Source organism: Sabethes cyaneus, chromosome 3, assembly GCF_943734655.1.
Source record: "Sabethes cyaneus chromosome 3, idSabCyanKW18_F2, whole genome shotgun sequence".
NCBI lineage: Eukaryota > Metazoa > Arthropoda > Insecta > Diptera > Culicidae > Sabethes > Sabethes cyaneus.
The window spans coordinates 79,212,741-79,238,876 of NC_071355.1; the positions used below are offsets into that span (position 1 = coordinate 79,212,741).

The following is a 26,136-nucleotide window of genomic DNA, read 5'->3' on the forward strand; positions in this document are numbered from 1 at the left end:
AAATTTGCAGTTCTTCAATACGTCGAAGTATTTACTTGGAAATTGAGAGGTCGGCAACTTTCAAACCTGCCAGTATAGCTTTCAAACCTGTCAAACGATGCCAAGTACATGTCCATGTTTATATTTAAGAGTACAAGTGTGCCAAAATCGTCCTCTCTTTTTTTCTCCCAATGTTCTTATGAACAGCGTCATGGGTGTAGCGACGACGAGGGGATTTTGGGGGTTCAAACTCCCCCCAGAAGAAAATTAGTTCTGCACTGAAATTTCATAATTTAGAGCAGGACCCGACAACATCACCTTCAATTCGTCAAATCGTCACTCGACATTGAAGCAATGATGCTCAGATGCTCAATGCGCAGATAAGCTCCGACAACAGGGACTATGAGCGTGTCACGCCAATGTCTAGGTGAGCTGAAGGAAAACGAAGTCAACAAGTTGCTCTTTCCCAATGAATAGCATATGAAGTGATGTACGAGAGTGCCGGTGATATATATAATGACCGAATTGTCTATATCAGACAAATGTTCGGAGGAAGCTTAAGTAATATGCACAATGAAGGAGAAAAAAAATCGGACGTCGATTCATCTGGAAGTTCTTTGTTGAAAAGCACAGGACAGGAGCCACTAATTTTACAGATGGCAGAGTTGGTTCAAATCCCTTTTAAAGGTAAATTCTATTTAAGCTTTGGTGATAAAAGAAAATTACGCAAAGCATCGAATGCTATAAACATATTCCGTCACACAGTAATCATGGTAGAAGTACAGTAATATTATAGGTACAAGGTACTATATATTATACTATATTCATTCATAACGTACTAACCTTTAACTGCATCTAAACATTCCAAGAATGTCTCCATGTTTCGCTCGCAGGTAGCCTCATTCAGGTAGAAGTAGGTACGGGCACTTTGTACTTTGTAGCGTCGATCGGCAAACGTTTTGTCTACACTGTACTGGGGCAGAGCGGTTGCTTCACCAGACAGGTTCGTTCCGGTGGACGATACCGAAGACCTGTGGATTGGGGGGTACAGCGGAGAAAGAATCCAATTTGCTTCAGTTGGTGATTTTCTGTACAACATCACAGACAGTTTTAACTTACTCCACTTCTCGTTTCTCTGCCTCCTCCTGAGACAGATCCTCCTCGACCGAGTAATCTAGGATAGGTTTAACACCGAACGATCGCAATCTGGTTATAATTTGGGGATTGGTCCAGAGAATAAGTAAAACAAGAATAAAATACAGAATAAAGCGATTAGTATTGTGTCATGCGCTTTTTTATTTCAATAAAATACAATTTAAGTTTTATATGTTAAGTTACAAAAAGAAATGGGATAAGGACCGTTGCATTAGGATTGATATAATTTGTAAAAACTAAACGTGACTTGCCATGAAACGTATGTGAAAAATTATCTATAGTATAATGATTTTATAATTATTCGAGTAATTGGTAATTTGAATAACTACTCACAGTAATAGTAAAGTTATGAAAGTGAAAGATAGTAGAAAATAGTAGATGATTCTTCACATATGTACCAAAATAGACATAAATTGGATAACAAAACGATTACACGCCATTGCTTCAATGTATGCCAGTTTAGCGTAACTGAACATTTGCTTAGTATATGCTTTTCAAGAGCAAGCTGTAAAGATGCCACTCAAGAACAAGAAATTATATATAAATTCACACACTGTGCTTTCAAATTTCTTCAGATTTAAGTGTCGCAACCAGTGATCTTAAACTGACTCTTAATAATTCTAAACAGTGTTTGTTTAAAAACAGGACAATAATATTTAAATTTTGTTTTTGTATAAAAACAACGCTTCAGTTGAGTCAAAAAGCATAAAACTCAATGATAACAAAACAATTCGGTTTCATTTTTTGTAGAAACAGTTATTAAACTATAGCAATTGGACAGAAAATATAACTAAAACATGGTTGCAACAAATGTAGACTAGAAAATATAAAAGTGGCATGCAATTAGGTAAGCAATAAATAATAAACAATTAGGTAAAGTTAAATTAAAAGACTGCCGCATACTACAATAATAAACAGAAAAGAAATACCGCATTGTCGCTTGTATAGGAGGAAAGGAGGTTTCGCTTTGTTTTTTGTTTTAGAAATATTTACTTTCAACAAATTGATAGGTTGAAAACGCCAAACTTAACCAGATAAACAAGCACAAAAACGATTCATTCTTGAATTACTATGAATTAACTTAATCGGCTGACAGAACTGAACAGAACAGAGCAAAACAAAACAAAACAAAACACATATTATGCGGGAATCGCGCATGTTCCGTGCCGGCCATCCAGTCCCCAGCCCGCGTATTCGGATAGAAACCTTTCAAGCGTCGGCACGATCAGGATTCTGTCCTCTCCGGCGACAAAGTGTCCGTAGAAGGTTGACTTCATCAATTGGATGAACAGTTTGTCCCCGATAATGGCTTTCGTCAGCTTCATGAGCTGCTCGGGCGGGATCAGGTTTTTTGGTTTCGAGGGCAATATGATAGTCATGCGACCCCCGGAGTTTGGCGGAGCGAACCAAAAAGAGAGAAAATATAGAAACAAAAAACAAAGAGGCAGAAAAAGAGAATATCAGAACAAATGAGCACGATTGCTGTCAATGTACCTTTCGAGTGTCGGGACAATTTTGACTTGATCTTCACCAGCCACAAAATGACCGTAGAAGGTGTACTTCATCACCAGGGTGAACAGCTTTTCGCCTAGGATTGTTTGTGCAATTTTCATCAACTGCATTGAGCATGAGCAATTTTGTAGCACGCGATGCGATGTGTTGGTGTTGGTTGTAGTACATTGTTTTCGTTTTTGGTGTTTCCGATTAGTGGTTCGATATTGCATACACATAGGCGGAGATCAAGCAACAGTTTTGAGGTGTTCGATGGATTTGTTGCAAATTTCGTTACGGATTCATCCAATTCGGGAAAGGCATGTTTGAAGAAGAGAAAAAAGAGTTACACTGGCCGTTAGTTACAGATGTGCAGGTTTCAGTTGCGGGTCAATAAATTAATGCATGCTTAACACTGTGTGTATTAGTATAAAATGTTTATGATAGTAAAAGTACCCCTAAGACGGCAGCAATCGAGCAAAACGCTTAAATAATTTCTGAAAACAGGTCAATCATCTAGGTTGCAGCAGTTAATCAACGCGGCCAATTCGAGCCACGCGCAGCGCGCTAAAATGCGACACGCGCAGACTCGCGCCAAGCGCTTGAGAACTATCAATGATAAAGGTCTAGGTCTAGGTTGTCTAGGTCATTGCTCCAAGAGTCACTTTACGATATTCGGGCGTCAAATTTTAAATATTTCTTTCAGTTCTCTATTAATTCTGCCAACAGAACTAAATTCGTTATGTAATATAGTTTGAAAAAAGAAAAAAAAAACTTATTTTAACTTGCGGTAAATATTGTATCGTCGAGCCACTATAGATGTTCAGTTGAAATAATGATGCGACATGTACTATAATGCCAATATTGTTAATTTAATATATTTTTTCCTTTGTTAGAATTCCTCAATAATGATTCTAGTTTTGTGCATTACATAGCAATTCTAACATGATTTTATTTCAGTTTGTTTAGAAAATGTGAGAGCTCACTGCAAAAAAAAAAATTCAAACCGAAATATTTTGTTCTAAAAATTACTGTTGAAAATATGAGTTTGTTTACTTAGCGAATAAATATAAAAATCAGCCGAATTTGGAAAGGTCGCTACAGGTCGATTCGCGAATTCGCGTGCAACGCATCTACATACTCTCTATTGTATAAATTAGTAATAGAATGTAGAACATAAACAAACTAAAATACCACCCAGCGGTGGGGCAGCGAACGACCGTGTCACTTAACCAATGTTTATCAATCTACAAGGTCGTAGCAGTTAACCAAACACATTATTAAGACAACCGCCAAAAACTAGAAAATAACAGCAAGGAAGAAAAAAGAGTGCAGCTGCCAAAAACTGGAAACTATCAACACGAAACAGGAAAGGAGTGCAAAAGGTCTATGCGATAAAATTTAGTTCAATTCGCCAATTCGTTAATGGACAGTTAAGATTCATGATTGCCTGACGCAAAAATGTTCACCACATCACAGACATCGTCGCAATCCCATAAATTATATGCCAACTTCTGTTGGGAATGTTGAAAAAAATTGACACACTCCAATCATTTCGGTTATTCTTTTAACATTTTGAAAGAAGGACAAAACTATTTAAAAAAATATCTCATTTAATCCGCCAAGAAAAATGAAACGAACCTTTATCATATCGTCAAGTCACCACGTTACGGTCAGAGTTAAAATATGCTGCCACATTCAATGAAAAAAAACTAGTCATAAATAAGAGTCCCCATATCATTCTAAAAACGAAATTTATTTTCTTGTGCCATATGCCGGGTTGAGATAAACATACCTATTAAGATGACAGAATCGACTGAGTTTGCTAGACAATAATATGAAGTTTATCAATCGTCAAGGTCAGAACAGAACAGTAAACCAAGTGTGCGCCATGCGCCGAGATCTGCTAGAAACTAGAAACAACGAAGAAAAGAAAAGTGCAATAGACGTATGTATGCTATATAAAATTAAGTTCATTTGACTAGTGAAAACCACCATAAAATATTTGACTAGCCTGTCTAGCGCAAATGTAACATAATATTGCATTTCAACAGAGCAGGTTAAACACATTCGTAGGGATGGTGAAAAATTACGGGAAAAGATTCGCAAAATCATGGTTATCGGTCGTAGTGGAACATTTTGCAAATCTTGCTTTAGTCTTATACAAAGATTAAGCGCTCAAGATCCACTTTAGTCAGATTAACGTTTTTTTTGCACTTTATAATTCAACAGATTTAGATATAAGTTGTCTTGCTGAATAAACAATATGGCTGAAAAAAATGCACAGTGCAGATTTGCAGGCGGCGCAGAAACCCAGCATCTTTTCATTAGAAGTCACATAAATATAAAACTTAACAACTATGTACACTTTACAGCAATTTGAATAAACAGATAATAAAATTTAACAAACATTAAAAATTAAAATAATTGTCATTCCAATTATATACCAACGTCAGACGATGGATAAGTTCATGTTGACCGTAAAATAAACGTTTAGCCACAGACGACGTTGGACAATACATTTATAAGATAGCGAGCATAACAGGACAATCGTTAGGATTTTGTGATTATATCCTTCTGTCGCTGTTCAAACGGTTTTAATCCAATCAGGAAGCAGAGGACAACATATGGTGATAAGCTCTTGGGGTTTCTCCATGGCAGTGTACAGAAAATATGGTGCGTAATTAAAGCAACCGGAATCCCATCGCGTCCAGGACGACCTCAAATTACGAATGGCATTAACAACTACTTCGTCAGTAATTGTGTACATTTGAGCGGTTACCATATTGTCAGGATCAATGTTTTATATTATCTGCTTGCCGAGGTAAAACGATATCGATTGACAGTGTTTCTACTCCTCTGATAAATAGGCACGAAATGCGGATTTCCGTCAACGACTGAGCCGAGTAAGCAGCCTGTTTCGCCAAATAGGTTTAGGACGCGCACGGACTCTAGGAACATGCTGAAGAATAAGAGTTTTATGGGTAATCTGGACACGGTTTCATTCAGGAAAGCCCAACCAGATGAGGATCGAATTCGTCAGTGAAATGTGCTGTTACGGTACAGTTGAACGTAAAAGAATCAAAGGTGGTTGAAGAATATCGAAACTGCAGAAGATATTGAAAACTATCATAACGAAACAATTGTCTGCTTGTAGAGCTTGCGGATTTGCAAAAAGAAAAGCCTGATATGTTTTGTTTGAATTACATACCGGATCAATCTAATGCATCTTCTTTCTAAATAGCTCTGGAATGCCTGGACGATTCTTCAGCAAAATTTGGGTAAAGGGAAACGGTAGGATAATATCGTTAGCCTCAGGCCACTGTTATGGCCGGGCCATCACGATTTTTTCAATTTTGTGATACTCGTGATATCTATGTACTAGCATTGTAAAACATGTTACTGTGACAGCAACTTTTCTCAAGATTGTGAGTTTGAATCCTGTATTCAAAACACGCGTACTGAATTCAGTGTTTGAGTTTTCCAGGCGCAATGAACTTTTCTTCAAGAAATGATTCAGGGTTTAAAATTTTCGCAAAATTTCGCAAAAATGTAATTAAAATTAGAGTATTTGTACTTATACGGGCCGTTTTTCACGGAATTCAATCTTTCCATGTCTCTATATTGAATTTCAATACGTTAATAAGGGTATATATTTTTATAAATCTTTCTGCGACGATTTCGACAAAAACAATCGATGTATGTCTCGGGTTCGACAGTTATTTTACGACAATTAACGAAAGTCTTCATAACGCTGGCAAACGCCTCTCCCAGATCCTGTAACGTTCATGAGGGTTCGTGCAAGTACGGGGCATATTTTTACTATTCGACAGATCTTACATATCGGGAGTACAACGTGCCCGTGCATCACATATTTATCGATTTAAAAGCAACATACGATACAGTCCATCGAGACGAGCTATGGCAAATAATGCACGAACACGGTTCTCCGGATAAACAGACGCGACTTGATCAGTATAGCCATATTGGATCGAATAATGTATTTCGTGTGCATCTCAGGGACACTCTCGAGTTTCTTCGAGACGCGGCGAGGGTTAAGACGAGGTGGCAGCTTATCTTGCATGCTGTTCAACATCGCTCCTGAGGAAGTGATCCGACGAGCGGGCAGCGAAACAAAGGGCATGATTTTTACCAAAAGTAGCCAACTCCTAGGCTTTGCTGATGACTTTGATATCATAGCCAGCTACAGGCACTGCTTGGAGAGATTCCCATCGTACATTTGACGAAAGTCTGTAGGCTACGGTGGGCGGACGACAATTCGACGAAAGTAGTTCTCTTCAACAGCCCCATCGGCACCAGAAACAGGGAGGCTCAAAGTGCAGGACGACTTGAGCAGGTCGAAAGTGATTTGCGACTACTAAAACGACTGGGAAATTGGCGATGACGAGTGGCATAAGATCGAGTTAAATGGAGACGACTGCTTGGAATAGCACGAGATACCCCGGCTTTATGCTGCTGACGATAACGACGACTCATATAACTTTTGCGTTTGAGAGTTTTTCGTTGGAACATTCTCAATTCTCTTTACTTCGACGCCACGACTAGGATATATAGCCAAAACTATATTCATGCCGAGAACATTATATTTTCCAAGATATACCAGCTAATCAAGCGGCATCAACGAGGATGACTAGTAGCTCCAACGTGCGACTTGCAATTATGCAATTGCAACGCAAGTCTCCCCTATAGTTGCCCATCTATAACTATATAATTACGACGAAAGTATGGATGTATGGAAGTATGGATTTTCCTTCGGGATTTTAAGGGATCCTAAGTGAACGTGCGATAGCGGAGAGGAAAACCCCAATGTATCAGCTATCGGCACGAAGGATCATAGGATAATAAAACACTCCTTGAATGGGGGAAAATCCCAGAGATCTCAATACCGGAAAACCCCTACAGCATGAGCTCATCATCTTAAAGGAAGCAAAGGATCGACTCCGCCTTTTCATCAGCGCGCATTGGCGATACAGTACAGCTATTGTTGTCGCCTGCTGCCTGCTGGGGACAATAAGATCCAGTGATCACTGCCACCCGTCGGCGCCTGTTCGTCGTCATCTACTGCCTGCCGATATTATTCTGTTTTCGCCATCTACCTCAGCCAGATGTAGGATTCTTGAATGAGGGAGATCGATAAAAAAGTAAATTAAGTAGGTAGGATCTTAAGTTTTCCCAAAATGTAAAATGGAATGAATAAATTAGTCGGGGAATTATCCTCAAGTAGAATATTTGATTCTGGTTCTTTTCTATTTTAAAGTAGACGTTTCAAAAAAAGGACCCATCTCGATCCAACCTCTCTTCCTGCCCTATTGCTAGTAGATCGATATTTTTAACATAGCGATTTTTTTGGAAAGCACCCCCTAGGCCCCTCCCAGGGAAATTTCCTAGCTACGCTAATGTTAACCTGTACGACATGGTCCAACTATGACAACTTTTTTTGTCTTCACGTAAATGCCTAAAACTTTATTATTTTTCAAACAATCAGTTCAATATTTTTCAGCAATATACCTTATTTTTAAACCTTTGCAACGATGTATTTAGATATCTAAAATTCCCTTAGAAACGGAAGTTATAGGCGAATGCCAAAAGATGGCCCAACCACGACGACATTTCCCTACACGTACTTTAATAAGCGTTGCGTTGCTTCAATAATTTTCCTCTTTTTCCCCTACACGTCTGGTCCTACCCTATTTGCATACTATGAACGCTTTTGTTTCATTGCTTTCTTCTACCGTCTCCTCTGTCATTATTAAAAAATATATTTAGATGATAGTTGTACAAGTGGCTGGGCGACAAGAGATGCGGGTTCTAGAAAAAGACGTGAGGGCACAATCAAAGAGGGAGGACAAAATAAGAAAAACGGCTTTGTTTCTCTTTCATCGTAGGGTGAGTGGCTTTGGAAAAAAATGGTGAAAACTGATCAGGGGATCTTACCAAGAGGGGGGTTAAGTGCCCAATCTACGTCATGTGTATGTTCCACCAACACTCCAGAACGCCTTGAACACACTCCACTAGATTTGGCATGTGTTCTTTGGCTTTTTCAAAGAGCGCGGCACTATCAAGCGAGGTAGGACGCTGAATAAGTGTGTGGAGAATGGTAAAAGTGGAAGAGCGGAACAAAACTAGATATTAGACGACTGAAAGAAGGGTGCGGCGAGTAAGGGCAATGTCTAATGACGGTTTGAGTCCGCGGCTTTGCTTTGCGTTCGTGTCTCACATGCCATAGAACCCAACATATTTTAAGTCTATTTATCGAAATTTACATGGCCACGATAGTCATACACAAAAAATCAACATTGTGAATTATAACTTACTATGAAACTTTTTCATACGCAACTTTTAGAAGTTCTGCTTAACTAAGGTGGTACAGTCAAAAGAGCAAAATCGACTCAAACTTTGCTCGCCCACCCTGGCCTATGGTTATTAACCATATTGCTTTCTTTCACGAAGATTCTGCTCCCGTTCGTAAAGCAAGGATAGCACAAAACTTAATATTAGCAAATTTAACGGAATTTTATCATTACCGAAGAATGGCCAGCATCATCATCGGATCATATCCCGTTGATTTCTTCGTCTGGTGCTGTATTCTACAGCGTATTAAGCCACGAAAAATTTAACCATTAATCTTTATAAAAAATATTTGGTTCGAATTTGGGACGAAATCACGTATAATACATCAAATTTATTTGAGCAAGCATCAGAAAAAGTAAAAAAAATCTGAAACATTTTTTCTTGATATCCCATACATTCACGGTTGTTTTTATGAATAACAATGACCATTCAAATTTAATTGATTTACATGAATTTGAAATTCCTGTATTGGCAATTGCACCTATTTATGCTGAAAGACCGTTAGAACGCGAAATATTTTAGTCAGCTAGAGGAACTTAGGGCTCTCATAGTATTTTTTGTCAAATTAATTGAGCATACTCGTGCGTGCAAACTACGTAACCGGCACATGATGTACATGCACATGATTGCCCTATGGTTATATTTCAATCTTTCGCAAACGGTTTATAAATAATGACAATAATTATGATAATGATGACAAAATTACTCTGAAAAACTTGTTTGCATCGGGTTTTGTTACCTTTACTTTAACAAGCTAAGCATGTTTTCAAAAATTTTCAACAATCTCCTCGATTGGTCACTAAATTTCTAACCGAATTCAATTTATTATTTATTTGTAGTCTATAATTCTAGTCATGCACTAAAACGTTGATTATTAAAATATTTAGAAATCAACTATATAGTAGTAGTAAGGACTGATGTCGATATCTAGACAGATTAAATCACATTTTCACTCATAAAAATGACTACGAAAAATATATAATCCAAACAAGACCAATAATATTTATTGTTCATCTTGAAATTGAATTGAAATATATATATTGAACGACGAAAAGTGTATCTTTTATGAGCTGAATTTTTATACAACTTTATTGACACACAAAGGTTTGACGCATGAACTAAGTAGTAAGATGAGGTATACTTGCCAAAAAGTTGAACTTAAAATAATTACATTTATCACGAGCAAATTCTCTTGTTAATGAAGGTTGCAATGGGCTGTTCGTAATCCGCATCAGTGCGAAACAAAAAGTCTCATTTTTATTACACCTGTCTTCCATCAATAAATCAACCAAGTCGGCGCCACTGGTTGCCACCCTCGAGAAGCAATCACCAAACTGTGCACGTCACACATACAGACATTATGCAATTGAGCTGATTATTGTTGATTCACGTTTTTGGACCATTTTACATTCCCTTGTTAATACACAGTATAAACTCGCTGCGACCTTTTTCCTCTTCAGGGAGTTTATGATATTCCATTCAGTATTTAATGTTGCGATTTTTGGCAAAAAAAAATAAAAAATATTCGATTTGAAATTAAAAAAAAACCCCGGTTGTTGGCGGAATCACACCCAGAAGCGTTTTAACGTAAATCCTACTCTTTCAACCGCAAAATATAACTCAAAAATGTTAGTGTAATTTTTACCGAAGGCAGCAGCATTTTGATCCGACAGACCATTCTTGTGGCCTAGTTATTTTTTAAACTGCGTCTTTCGATAAATTGTAGCTTTACATTATTTACTTTCTTTCAATAGAGCGTTGCACGAGTGAACTTAAGCTTACTTATTTGATATCTGCCGGTGGTTTGCTTACATGGATTTATGGAATATGAGTTAAGATGACGAAAATAAAGTATAAAAACAAGGCGCTTTTGAGTAGTTTTACCCCAATTTATGTAAATCGTTCGCAAAATTCGACTAACAAATAATGAACAAACCACCGTTGGGTGTTAATAGGGGGAATTGCGTTTATTCGTGACGTCAGCGTGCAAAACTCTATAGTCAAAACAAAAATACCAATAGCAAATTGAGATAAATCTCTGTATTAGACTACTGTGAATAGATATGTAAGTTTTCTGTTGAATCGAAAAATTAGTTCTGAAACGATTCGCAAACAACTGTGAAACGGCTCAATGCAGCGAATAATTTTAATAGCTTTTTTTAAAGGTATACCTATAGGGGGTGCTTTATGATGTGATAATGTCTTGCACATTTGCAGTTGTAAACATGCTTGTTTGCCATTAAACCATTAAATCAATTAAGATATATACTGTGAAAATAAGATTATTACATTATCATCGACCTGGTACAACTGTGCCTGTCAAATGCATTGTACGGGCCTGCGTAGTAAGTATCATCAAAGAGATGTGAAGCATTAGGTCAATGTTATGGATACGCAGTTACGGTAATGGTAAAAAGAAACAAAACATACTGCCAGGTATTAGGTAATAAAGAATTATTTTGTAGACTTCGACATATCGATCATGTGGCGTTCTAATAAAAGAAATATCCAACCAACCATTAAATTGTAATTATTTAATTAAAATGCTTTACGATGTAGTGGTTTTAAATAAATCCCACTACAACACTGAATCAATAACGTAGATACCCACGTTGGCAATTTACCTAGGCTGACCTATTTAAAGTCTTACTACGTGCTGCGATATACACCATGCAACATGTAATCACCAAATGAAGATTATATCAATTTATCTGTGGATGCAAAGTTGCAATTGAAATGCTACCAGCGTGAAACAATTACTGCTGCTGGAAAAATTACACATTCAGATAGTGTGGTTTTATATTTAATGGTTTTAGTCGACTGTCCTTCAACAATAGTTAAGTTTAAGTCAGATTAAATACGAACTCTAAATTCGCTGAATTACCATTGAATAAATAAGTTGCAAAAATTTGAGCAGTTTTGATATTTTTGAAGAATGTTCAAAATCGAAGTACAATGGAGATACGGATAGTATCAGCAGGATCGCGAATATTTCATTCTCCAACCGAATTTCTATCAGGATCGTTGGGAAAACGGAATGTGAAACAGATTGGACACGCTAGATCAGTACAAACAAATCGCGTTTATGTGCATTGTCTTCATAAGCAAATGATGTCATGTTGATTATGACATGTGAAACATTTTTATTTTCACGTCGTGCAAACTAGTGGGGTTCAAATTAAAAAGTGTTCAGGTTAAAAACGGTCGAACGAACGGGGTTGCACGGTATGTGATCGCATCGCAGCAGCGTCAGTTTTTTACGGCGGAGATGTAAAGGTTAATAGTTTTTATCTTTGTTATACTATAACAAAGGTTTAGGAATTGGTCGAAAAACACGAAATTGATCCGAGGCCCGGAGGGCCGAGCCACATATACCAATCGACAGGGTTCGACGAACTGAGCAATGTCTGTGTGTGTGTGTGTATGTGTGTATGTATGTGCGGGGCGCTACTTTTCTATCGCCTGTTTCTCGGAGATGGCTGAACCGATTTGTTTGCTATTACTTTTGTTTGAAAGGTATTATTGCCTAGTATATCACTATTGAATTGTTTCGGGGTCCGACATTTCGTTTAAAAGTTATAAGCAAAAAAGTGAAAATTACGTAACACGATTTTCTCCGGAGCCCAATGACCGATTTCAACGATCTTGGTATCGAATGAAAGCTCTTGTTAACACTAAATTTTTCGGGTAAATTTTATTGAAATCAAACAAGTAGTTTAAAAGTTATGCTTAAAAAACCTGTTTTGACAAGGTAATAATTATCGCCTGTTTCTTAGAGATGGCTAAACCGATTTTGGCGCAATTAGTTTCATTTAAAAGGTAACATCACCTAATAGATCACTATTGATTTGTTTTTTGATTGAACGTTTAATTTGAAAGTTATGAGCAATTGAATACAGCATATTAAAATTTACAATAATTTATAACGATTTCATCTATGATGATTTATCTGGTTTGAATTATTTTGGCATCAAATTAGAGATTTTAATGCTGCAAATATATCTGCAAAATTTCAGAAGAATCGGTTTTGCCGATCAAAAGATATTAACCCTCCAACACTCGCGCCCACTTTTGTAATACGGTTACTCGCGCGCACAATGGCCAAAAGCCAAAAAGACATGCGCACTAGAATTTTGACTGGGAAAACTTGGTTTTAGGTTTATGAAACCTAGGGAAGAATTTCTTGAAATTGAAAGTTCTATCGTCTGGTGCAATTTAAATTTTGATTAATCCCCCTAAAAGAGAAATAAAAAAAATATTTTTCTTCAGTTTCAATATAACACATTGATGTCTACAAAGTTTTAGAACATATTATCACAAGAAATTTTGTTGAATACAGTAACCTTCTATCTATTCAGCGAAGATAGAAAAATCTTATTCATTGTATATGAATTTGTAAAATCAGTTTGTTCTATTTTAGCTCTTTTTGTAATTGTTGTATGACTTTTTCATGTACTACAAAATTGTATAAATAGTAAAAATACACAACTTCGATGAATGTAGTATATCTCTATGTTTGTTTGTTTAGGTACTGTATAACTTTGATTTAAAAAAATGCCTTAATTTTGACCCCGAATGACTCGACTACCAACAGATACATTTTAAACATTTTATATTTGCTGACAGTTTTGCTGCATACAAACACCATTTTTCCATATGAAGAAACGAGAGAAAATTCCAGGGCCAATCGCAGTACACCTCACATGCTGATTGCTTCGTTTCTCTGATGTCAGTTTATGCTGATCTATTTTCCCAACAATTTAAATAATTTAAAGTATTAATGCATTGAATAATTATAACGTTTTGCTCATAACGAGTTAATTGAAGAATATACGTTAGTTAAACAGCGATTTGTAACTTTATAACAATATGGCATTCAAAAATCTACACGTGTTGTACAAAATGCAACAGCGTGAGTAACCGAAGGTTAATAAAAATTGATGAAATTTATTCAAGAAAACTTTATTGATGTCAATCAAAAAGAATGGCATTACAGAAATTTATGCGTAGTTCAAAAACCTATAAAGTAGACTTTTACTACGCAATGTACCGTGACCGCCCCTAATTCTGCGCATTTTTCTTTATATGAGTATTTTTCAACATTGTGCATAACTAGAAAACATCGTCGTTAGTACCAAAGGTAAGATTGTCCTACTAGAAAATTAACAAATTTATGATCGAAATTCTTTGCAATGATCAAATTACCCAGCATAATTAGAAAGAATACTTAGTTTTAGTCATGTTTTAGACAAAAAGAGTGATTGCATGCATTGCTTTCCTTAGAAAAATGCGATGCAATAATGCGCAGATTTAGGCACAAATTTTTTATTCATGTTCCAAATTCTGCGCAGTAATGTATCCTACGAAGAAATCGCGAAAGAATACGCAACCTCGCCCAAATGACTGAGGTATAGAGGCATGAAAATTCAAGTAGAATCTTTAACTTGCATTGATTGGCATCCTGTGCTGTGTCTCGGGGTCCGAACCTACGAGCGCCAATTCATGACACCATGTCTTCTATTTTTTTGTTAATGTCCAACCTCATGGGGCTGTCAGAGAGTGGGGAAGTGGTTTCTATATGAAAACAAAATTTTTAGTATTAGTCTACAGTGTAATGTTCAGTATGCAGAAAACCCGAATCAATTCGCCCTTCACGCTATCGAGAATAAAATATTAAAATGAGGCAATCAAAATGATAACAATATTCCTTTGCCACCCGGACAGCACAAGAAGGCCGGATCATGGATTTAATTATGGTAAATGGCTAATGCCGGATTTTTTGGAGTGCTTTCAGCGTATAAAGACATAAACAGCATGGCAGGAGTGTTTAATTTAACTTTTTGGGTGCGCAGAATTAGGAGCAAACATGCGCAGAATTAGGAACATGGGCAAGAAAGTGCGCAGAATTAGGCACCGTGGATAAGTTTACATAACGAAAAATATACTCAATTTTTGATCGACTTATAATTCCTATATTTTTTACCAGATATTATAGACCGTAGCACTACACGTTGCTGCTATCCACGTTGTTAATTTAAATCTAGGATACTTAGAATGGCGGAAGAATCATAAACATGTCTTAACTGCGCAGAATATGGTACGTTCACGGTATATGTTGAAGAATAATATTTCCTCTTACAACTTACTTTTACTTGCACTTACTCAAATTAGTAACAACCAACTTACCCTTACTCAGTAATAACATGAAAAAAAGGATCTATCAAAATTTATAGGTGCTGCTATTTTGTTCAAATTTTGAAAACTAATTCAATTTTCAAAAATTTTATGAAAATCAACGCACTACGCAACGTTAACCATTAGATGAATTATGTTCCAAAGACGTGTCGATTTCTATCTCAAAGAGCAAGCAAGACCGTATAACAAAGGTTCCTTTCACCACTAGGTGGATTAAATCGGTTTTTTAAGTGATTTTCGAAAATTTACTCAAATGTCAAAAGGGACTGTTTCAAGCGAAAAATAAAAAGAAATAACAGAAGTTAAGAAGGAAGCTGTATCTCTTCGAGAAATTAGATATAGAATCAGTAGATTGAAATGGGAAACGCTCCAAATTTAACCCCCATGCATAAACAACAACATTTGGAATTCACCAAGCTCAATATGGCATGGCAGTGGGATACGATTAAATTTTTGTGACATTCCAAATTGCCAAATTCCCGTGATTGTTGATTGTCCTTCCTTCATTTTGATGGCTTTTTCCACTGTAGAGCATGTTTTCTGATGATAAAAGTTCAACTTGGATGACCCCGATGGAGAGAGAGAGAATAAGATACCGCACTCGAGCAAGCGAGAGAGAGATATCGAGAGATAGATATATAGACAGAGAGACACGAAGAGAGAGAGAGAGAGAGAGAGAGAGAGAGAGAGATCGCTTTCTCTTTGTGTGAATGAATTTTTCAACTGTTGCAAAGCAGTGAAAAGTTACACTTTGGGCACAAAGTGTGGGAAAAATGACAATTGCTTTTGTTTTAAACTAAAAAATATAGAATCCGTCTTTTACTTGACCACTGCTATTAAAAAATAGCGCAAATAATTCTCAGTTTATCAGCTTAATATAAAACATGAGTTTTTCCCATGTTGAGGACATTCCACCGCGACCATTATTTTGAGGTATGTGTGTTCTCTTTTATTTTATGCCATGTCGCATCAGTGAGCTATCAATGTTTGATTAACTAAACTGTGGGCGTTTATCACAACCAGGTGATACGTCCCGTGTGAAATTTATTATCTGATTGGGATTGTGAGCAGAAATATTAAAATAAATTCCTTCTCGAGACCGCGTTGATGACTTTAAATATAATCATTGCAATGTTGTAGATTAAAGCCAAGATTTATTCTAAAACAAACATGCGATTTCACTTTTAATTTGTCCCAATCCCCAGACGGAATTTTTATTAGTAATATTTCAATGAGTTCCGAAGCTAAAATAATACAAAGAAAATTGCGCAATTACGATAGGATACTAGTTCTCTATACCCGTCTCATTTGAAAACCTAGAGACGATAATCATTGCTATTTCACACGTGATAGCAAACTATCTAGCACATTAAGCACAATATTTTCCAATGTTTTCACAATAACAACTTACCTCACTGTTGTAAGCTTTGTGCTCAACATTTTCTCGACAAACATGTATTTTTAAACATTTCTTAATTTAGAAAAGTCTCAACGCACTTTTTATTACCTTTTATACCTTTTCGAATTTATTTTCCAAGAGCATTGAGCACCTGGATTGAACGAAATATGTATATTTTGCCGTAAATAAAATTAATTATAGCGGCAAATATGCGGCAGCAATTATTGCATACCAATATTACTCATCGCGGCGCAGAATCGGGCGACCACATTCGCGCTGTAACTGTTCAGCAAAATAAGATAAAATATTAATACTGCGCGGCACATACGTCAAACCGCAACGACAACGTTTTACAACATACGTCGTCATGTCGTCAATTAGCTCAGATCACGAGACGACGGTTTGAGGCGATTTCACAGACTCGCACACAGTATAGTGGTTTGTTAAGCAATTCATTGGTTAGTAGCTCGATAAAAGGTGCATTTAGCATTCATCTAGGTGTAGAGAGACGACCGAAATGATTTCTCAATTGCGCATCTTTGAACGGAAAAGAAAAGCTGCCGTAAACGTGTATGTGCATTGGCTGCAGAAAGTCCCCAGGTTTTTTTTAAATTTATTTGCGGCTTATTCACAGCGCACACGGTGTGTTGGCAGCTTACTAATAACATGCATAATTAAAATTACATGCATAAATAGAAATAGTGCAGAATGTATTTCCAGCTTTGTTTTATTCCATCAGTTTTTTTCCTGATAGGATATAGGAATATTTTTAATATTTTATTTTTGAATATTTTATTCTAGTGCGTAATGATTTAAACAACAAGAAACATGTTTTACCAACAATAAATTAGTAATAGTTAAAAATTAGTGAGTTCAAACTTTACTTGATGAATACATTTTGAATATAGAAGAGCAATCAGATTATTCGCATTTAAAACCACTGTTTCGTTCACCTTCCGTTCGGTCACCTGAATAAATTGAACTGGCATGTTTTGAATAGCACTTAATGAGAAAGTGCGAATTGTTCGAACTGATAATTATGCACGCTGCTGTGCACCTGTCAGTACTGCTTTGGGTTAGTTGGTTCATCGCTAGTTTACACGTGTATATTGTTAACTTGGCACACTCAATTTGCGTATTTAATTTATTTGGCGATAAACTTATTCGCGATAGAGAATGCTGAAAGAAAACGATTGACAATGTCTATATCTGAAAATTTCCGACCTGGGTTTGAGCCACGTACATTGTTTTCTTCCTTTAGGATACATACCGTGCCGTATCGAAATCCGTACACCTAAGAACTAGACAATTTAAAATGGTCAATATAAAATTATGGAATTGTAATATGCAATTTATCACATTTTCTTTTTACAGTATGTTGCTTATTTTATCATTATTTGGAATCACAGGAAGCTAAAATTACACCTAGTTATAAAAAATCGAGGACAAAATGTACAGCTCTTGATTCGAAATCCGTACACTTTTTCATGTCTGTTTCAAAATCCGTACACTTTTGATTCAAATTCCGTACACCATGTTTAAAATTAACTACAGCCCGTAGACTCATGAATCAAAATCCGTGTATGCTTGATCTTAATAAGTTAAAAGTTAATTGCTATGTTGTTTTTGTTTAATCGACTGACTGCTTGATAAAATATGCTTTTCTTCGTAATCGATGCATTGTGTTTCATCCTACTCATCTAAAAGTCATTTACAGGCACAGTGTCTACGCTGGAATCAATATTTTCGTATTTAAACCAAATTGTTCATTTGTGGTCGAAAAGTTAAAATATTAAGTTTGGTGTCGATTAGACCTCACCTCTATTTTGTAAACAAAACCACGTTTGTGCCAAATCCTCTTACATTCTTTTGCTTATACTTCAGGAAATATTAGGCTTTGAAACAAACTTTTTTCACATTTTAAGAGCAAATTAACTTGACATATATTAACAGTATATAACGGTTTTTCTTGATTTTTATTGCAAATTATATGGAAAACTAAAAAGTTGCAGAAGGGACTCCGTTATTTCGAGAGTACTAATTCAATATGGTACCTCTTATCGTAGTGACCGGAACTGTAAACTATCTCGATGCTTTACTAAAGGGTTTTCCACTATCTACCATCGCAAATGCCATATTCCAGTATATCGACATATGTTTAGCTTTAGTCCTTTCTATTTTCTTTTCAAAAAATTGAATAAAGTTGGATAACTAAGGATACTGCACTGGTGTACGGATTTAGATTCAACTAGTAAAAATGATTCAATATCCGTACAGTACTAAATAAGATGAATAAATATTATTTCAATGCTTTAATGAATAAAATATAATTGTACAACGATAATCATCTATCTTTCAAATCTATTTTCGGGAATTAAAACAGGAAAATCACTTCAAGTACGCTTTACACTTGATTTTATTGAAAGTGATTTTCTTAGCAAATTGCTAACGACACAGCAAATGGATAAGAAAATCCGACAAGCATTTGCAGTTTGATTTATATTAATTGTATTTCATAACCTACTGCCTAAGCTTTAACATCGATATAATGCTAATAAAAAATGGGTATGGACCTGTTATTAATATTTTGCATTTAGACTGTTTTAACACATATAATCAAGTAAATTCTATTAGGTGTACGGATTTCGAAGCTGTACGGAATTCGATACCGCATGGTATATGAAAATAAAAACTTTTCTTTGAATAGTTTCGTATATTTAAGGAGCGACTTTTTGAAGGCACCACTGATTATCGATGATGTCAGTCGTACGTACGCTTTGAAGAAGATTTCGCACAACCAAATATTTTGCAAATGACCTTCCATTGAAAAACGCCACTCAGTGTGTGCGGTGACATTCACAACCCAACCAACACCAAATTTAAAAAGACTACTACATGGTGCGAAGAATGGAACAGTTAGTGTTACGTCTGTTTGTCTGTGATATAACTAACTTCGCACTGTTACGTGGCAGCGAAGAGAACAAATATGACGATTTTATGTACCAAGATAGATCCGGAGTAGTTAGTTCGTGTATCTATGTATTGACTGTGATTGGAAAGTTGAGAATCATGAGGAAAATCCGGATTGATTCGCGATTAGGGCGCAACTAGCAAAATGTAAACAATGAGGAATATCACTGTGATAGTTTGCAAGTACATTTTCAAGCCGTAATTAAAATGAAAGTGACAAAAATCGGGTTTAAAGACATAAATTGGTGTAGAATAAAGCAATCTTAAAGTTTCCCAACTATACTGCATTAAATCTGTGCATTCATGCTGATAATCTAAGTTTTCTAGTTGAACCCCTTGAAATGAGCCTCTAAGCATTTCGACAATGAGATTCGCCCAGCCCTGTTTCGCCTTGTTTTGGTTTTTTTATTTAATTTCGCCTGTTTACATGCACCTTTGTTTTGAAAACAACCAAGTTTCGCTCTTTACTATCGCCTGTTTACAAAACGCTTTACAAGTAAGCCGGTTACTTCATAACAAGGAAAGGGGCTAAACTGCAAATTGTCTTGTGTTTTGATTAAACACTTCTATCGCCCATCACTAAAAACTTGTTTTAAATAATTCTATCGATTAAAACAAAAGAAAGGATTCTTGCTATGGATATTATCAGTCTTTTTAAGGCTGATGGTGTGATAAAACGATTTGTTTACATTTTGCTAGTTGCGCCCCAATCGCGAATCACTCCGGAAATGTTCGAAAATTTACATCTTTCTCTTATTATCAGCTAGCAGTAGCCCGTGTGCATCGCATCGCGTCTAATTAAGGGCGAATCGGTGCTATTTAAATAAATTTTCTATAACTTCGACGAAAAAACACTTTTTCGCTGAGATAATCTAGATTCACTATAACGGAGATAACCGGAATGTATGACAAGCATACCACGTGGGCATTATCTATACCCCCTCCCCACCGTCCGTGAATAAACGTGGACATTTCCATACCTCTCAACCCCTCTAAACTGTCCACGTGGTCATGGATGGTCCCAAACGATACACTGCCCGTGTTTCTAGCAGTATGATAAAAAAATCCTTTATCTCCTCCCATTCTTCGTACTCGACATTACGAGTTGGCATAGTTTTTGCAGTACAACGTCGTTGTTGTCTTCATCATTTACACATTAACTACTGAAAACTGCTCAGGTGGAACTGTTCAGCTACAAGTAGATAGTAAGGAATTACTGTAACAGACACTATAGACTGTACATCCCGGTGTGAATGGCCCATATAGCCCATTGATCGGCTGGGTCAAAATAACGAGAGAACGAGCATCTTGCCGGCTCCGTAATCGACAGTATCTCTCATTGGGCACCATCATTTGACGAGAAACGCGAGGAACACGACGTGGGCGAAGAGTGTGCAAAATAGTCTGCAACGGCGTGAGTTACCCCATAGCTATCAAATAGCTTTATATCGCAAAACACGAACAAATGCATGGTGCGACTGTGACTTGTCAGAATCACATGTCCGGAGGCACTGCGCATGACTCGTGTCGGAACGACACAAGTCTCGTGTGTTTGAAAGTGCTTCTGCTAGTCACAGAAAAGCTCCAACTATGTAGGTTATTTGATCCCACTCACTTTGAACAAATAGCCGGTCTGGAAGCACACAAACTGAGCTGCTGTTTAATTCCGGCTAGTGATTTATAATGTACACAAGCTATACGGCAATAAAAGCTGCTCATGTACGTGTGTGTATAATGGATGGCTCGAGATCGTTCTAAAGTTCTCTTATTATTTATGTCTAAAAGAAAAATATAAATTATTGAAACTAGCAGCACTGCTTGTCAACAGTACCGATGCAAAATCTGCATTAACTCATATTGGATAAGTAATACACATTGAAAATTGATGCGGTTTTATTAGCAAGTTATGTACAATTGCGTAAGTGAGTTGACAAACGATATTAATAATGGCATTAATTCTAACTTCATTTATATTTATATATACATTCAATTGATGAAAGGAGCTTATATAGCAGAAAGAAATGATACTACTATTTGATCGACAAAAGATGATAGTCTCGTGCCTATCTTTTTTTTGTTCAATTGAATAAACATGTTTTCTTATTATTATTTTTAGTGCAAAATTGCAAAAAACGAGAGGATACGAAACGCGAGAACGAGAAGCAACTCGCGGCACAAGTTGACACCTTCAAGCACAGCCACTGTTTAGCAGAGTTATTCTGTGACGACAGGCAGTAATATTTATTTTTATTATTAGAACACTCCTCGTTAGAAGTGGGTTAGCAAGTGGATTTATGAGACTTTTTTTCACTTCTTGACGATATGAACCACGGCGTAAAATGAGCATGACCTTTGCTTTTGAAATCAAAATTGTTAAACTTAATACAATTTAGTTGGTTGGTTGGCTGGCGCTAGTTTACACAGTTTTAATTTTTCCTGCTGTTTTTGTTATTTTCATGTGCCATTTCATTAGGAAAAATGTTACTTGGTGATTCAATGTATGACTATTGACTTAGATCATTAAACAACATAAATACGCCACTCTGTGTAGATTTAATTGTCGCTCAAGTGATTTTCGAATCGCCCACTTAGCTTCGAGGTACGATGCTGGTCTAACAAGCCAGCCGTCGCATGTTCGAATCTCGGCTAGGCGGTGCTTACTTGATAGAGCCAGTAGAATCGTTACACTGGCCCCGTGTATTTTCCTGTACTCTAAATAGCCGGCTGCGAAGTCTGTCGATAAAGAAGGGTAATGTCTAATGACGGTTTAAGCCCACGACTTTGCTTTCAAGTAATTTTCAACGGGGAGAGGGTGTACTAACCTGTCAGAGTATTTGTAAAATCTTGTCATATGGCATACGTTAAATACACCGTCTGTCACCAACACTAATATTAGAAATCCATGCAAAGACTATGATAGTCTAGTAAACCCTGCCACCAGTAGATAGAGCTGATGACATACTTTTTCCTTATATGTTTAATGAAATCGGATAACCTAAAAATTACCTGTCCGAATCACGAATGGCACGAATCACAGAAGACCAAAACACGAATGCCCGAACGACATATTCGGCCTTCAACCTGCGCAAACGTTGGATACATGCTGTCCTTACTCGCTACCGCTCGTTCGAACTTAACTAAGGAATAGGATAATGCATGCACCTAAATATAAACGGTTTCTGCGGGGGGGGTTACCCCTTCGTAAATAAGTCTCGCACCTTACAATGAACAGATATAATTTGCGGAGGGTGCGATGCGAGTGGATCAGAAGACAACACGGAAAAATTTTAAGGGTTCTTCGGGGGGTTGTTTCAAATTTAGGGTGAGAAATAGATGAAAAAATCTATTTAAAATGTGTAATTGCTCACAAAATGAGCAACGCAGTTGCGCTTTTATTAAGCGAAAAACAAACGCGTTCCTGAAGCATGTTTTTTATTTTATAATAAATAGTTGTATTGCTTGCTTTGTTTTTTGTTTGACTACAGTTATTTGTTAACTGCTTGCACATTCATGTTTTTTATTGAATAGTTATTTAGGCATTGCGAGAAAATTCGGCCTTTAGTAATTCGGCCATTCGTGATTCGGCCCAACGAAATTTCGGCCTTCTATGAATGTTGTTGAAATTCGGCCGTTTGGATTTAGGCCATTCGATACCAGCCCATGAAATCAAAAATCAAAAAGGGGAAAATGGCACTCAAAGTTGAAAATTGCCCAAGTAACAACGGTAGCTGAACTACAAGAGCAATGACTGTTTACGGGTTGGTTTAAGGCAATCAAAGCTGCACAAAGTAAGCACTTAAATGATGTTTGAATAAGCGATGTTTAAACTACTTTAAGTTTTTCTAACTAGTTCTCTCCCAAAAGCTGATAAACAAGCTTAATAGCGGATTTTTCTGCTAAACAATCTGCTTCTAAACAGCCATAAACATCAAACCGTTTTACGGCTGCTTGAAGGTGTTAAAGTGTAGAGTGAAAGCTTTCATTAGGCTCACATCTTTCAAACTACTTTAAAGCTTCTTAAGGGTGTTAAAGTGGCTTTACAAACTTCTACCAAGTTTTCTTTCGGCTCACAGCACACTGTCAGATCATAGAATTTCGCAATTTGGCTTACAGCAAAAGTTTTTCAGTTAGCGACATTATCGACTGCTTCACGCTAGGCGGGCTATGCTTCAGGTGTAAAGATATTCTCACTGTCTGTTCTGCAGATGTAAATGGGGTGGATAATACGGTGAGTGCTTATGGATCAAAAGATGGCGGGTTCAATTCCCGAAAAAAAGACATGCATTTTGAATTAGCAGCTTATTAGACGAATTAAAGTTATTCGAAATTAAAAATATCGCGTTCACGGCAAAATAAAAATGACGCGTTCCATTTTTTTAATTTGAAAATAGATTTTTTTGCTGCATAAAGGTTGATGAAGCGTTTATTAAGCGAATGTAAAACCAGATTGCAAAACTATTTCTCGTTCTAAAAATAGAATTGACAGCATTGCGCAAATTGGCTATTTAAAAGCGCAAAAAAGTTTCTATTAAGCTTCATTGCAGCTTCGAAAGCAACTATTAATTAGCCTATTAATCAGCCACAGGTTGAATAAAATCAGCTATAAAAGCGTTTGATCAGCCTGAAATTGTTACTTGGGTCTGATTTAGCTAAAATAGTTCACTTTCGCCGTTATTATTTGTTCCTTTTTGAGAAATTTCGGTCGTACCAAGAGAATTAATATCTCTGAAGAGGCCAATCTTCTATTCTCTATTTCATATCCTATTCCATCTATATGCCAACGCCGTCTTATGGTTAACTTTTTTCAATAATCTAAGTCTAGAGATAAATTTGGTTTGTCTCTAAAGCAAGATTGCCAAGAGCAGAAACCGAGAAAAATACACAAATAAACTTGAAAATGTTAAATCCCGGTATAGTGGACGACTCGGAATTCAATCACAATTTCATAGAAGTCACAAATCTGAGTTCTGAGCTAGAAGCTCAGAAGTAAACTGAGAAAAAAACCTGAAAGGCCTAGACCAAGGTGAGCTAAAATAGGTGATGAAGTTTTCGCAGTTTGTAGAACAGAAGTGCGCGGAACGATTGGTTAGCGACCATCGACGTTGTTTATACATTCAACAGTTTTCGCTTTGAAAATTTCGGTGATCGTCATGGGTAACCCAGCGGGGGTGAAAAACAAATTTCAACATCAGAAAACCTCTTTTGACTAACCTTGGCCTAGACTTTGATCAAAAATTAAAAAAACCTTATCAGGCGGGTAATTCCAGATTTATTTGTGGTACTCTCGACCTTTTCTCGTTTTTTCTGACTGTTAGTGATTTCCGGCTTTTCCCGGTTTTCCCGACTGGATGACTGGATTCGGCGGTTTGTTCGGGATGCGTGCCAAATGCCAGGGCGTCACCAGAATAATGTGTTAATGCTTAATTTGTGAGTGGAACCGTATCAGGCATTTCCGAATTGACCTTTTAGATCCAATGACGTTTTGGTACGGCTTTTTGAAGGATGTTTTATCCTTGCCACATTTTGAGCCATGCTTCAGGAAATTCCATACCACTTTTTCACAACAACCAATTAGAGTCGTTACCGAGCGATTCCATATCTTTTGCTTTTAAACAATCTTATTTTGACATTCTTCCGCCGTCATTCGAGTACCTGGCATCAATTGCAAAAATTCAACCATTATCACTGATCTTCAAAATTTCCCATCCCTTTTTTCCATACCTGTCAAGTTGACTAATCCGAATTGTTTTTCATTGACTATCCATAAAAACACCGTTACTGCCCAGAAAAATTATTTTCATTACCTGCAGCTGAGCGTATTGTTTGGGGAAATTAAATCTAAGGATGACAACCCGATGTGTATGAGTCGGTGCGGCACGCGTATTTTCCATCAAAGTGGTTCAAATCCACTACCTATAGAACGAAGTAGTATTCCGATAAAAGTATATAGTTCTGCATTTTATCCGGAGCGAATGTCCTATAAATTTCGATCTGTAAGATCATTTTTGAAATTCCGCAGTGAAATGCCAAATACTATTGACGAAATGAGTTATTCAAAACGTGTGTCAACTTTGGAATACATAAAAAGAAAGTACGCAAAAATGTTGTTGCATAAAATTCAAAAAATATTTCTCAGTTAACTAAACTGAGTTGAAACTTGAATTGTTATTCCCCTTTTCGAGCCTCGACCAATTTCTCAAATTTGAATAATTTTATTCATCTGATTTACCTATCAGTAAATCTATATATACATACTCAACTAGGCTTGTATTCTATCAAATATTATTATATCTACAAAAATAAATAATATGAAAAGGACCTATAACGCTGGTTGGTGGATTAAAGAATACAGTGGGATTTTGGCATGCCTCGATTTTGGCAACAAAAGTATTCGTTTTTGGCAACACAAGATATTTTGCTTCCCAAAATATGCTTAAATATCAATCAGTTTCTGCATACATGCTTTAAATGACGAAGAAATGATGCCCTCAGTATGTTCGTGAAAAAAAGTTATGTGGTTTCGAACAATATTTTTATTGCCGTAGGACTACGTTTTAGCGCAGGGTATCAATAAC

The 26,136-nt window shown here is 36.6% G+C and overlaps 1 protein-coding gene across 3 annotated transcripts in view; it reads right to left on the reverse strand.

The window, feature by feature from the left end:
* LOC128742888 (proline dehydrogenase 1, mitochondrial) overlaps positions 1–26,136 on the reverse strand; it is a 42,923-nt gene that overhangs the window by 14,655 nt on the left and 2,132 nt on the right. The window contains exons 1-4 of one of the 3 annotated variants that reach the window (XM_053839381.1): positions 2,629–2,739; positions 2,341–2,462; positions 1,099–1,185; positions 823–1,010 (exon numbers count right to left, since the gene is read on the reverse strand). In XM_053839381.1, the coding sequence (XP_053695356.1) occupies positions 823–1,010; positions 1,099–1,185; positions 2,341–2,459 (394 nt within the window). In that variant the 5' untranslated portion in view covers positions 2,460–2,462; positions 2,629–2,739. Of the gene's footprint in view, positions 1–822; positions 1,011–1,098; positions 1,186–2,340; positions 2,463–2,628; positions 2,751–26,136 lie in introns of those variants that run through there. The other 2 variants (XM_053839379.1, XM_053839380.1) reach the window with 2 other exon arrangements.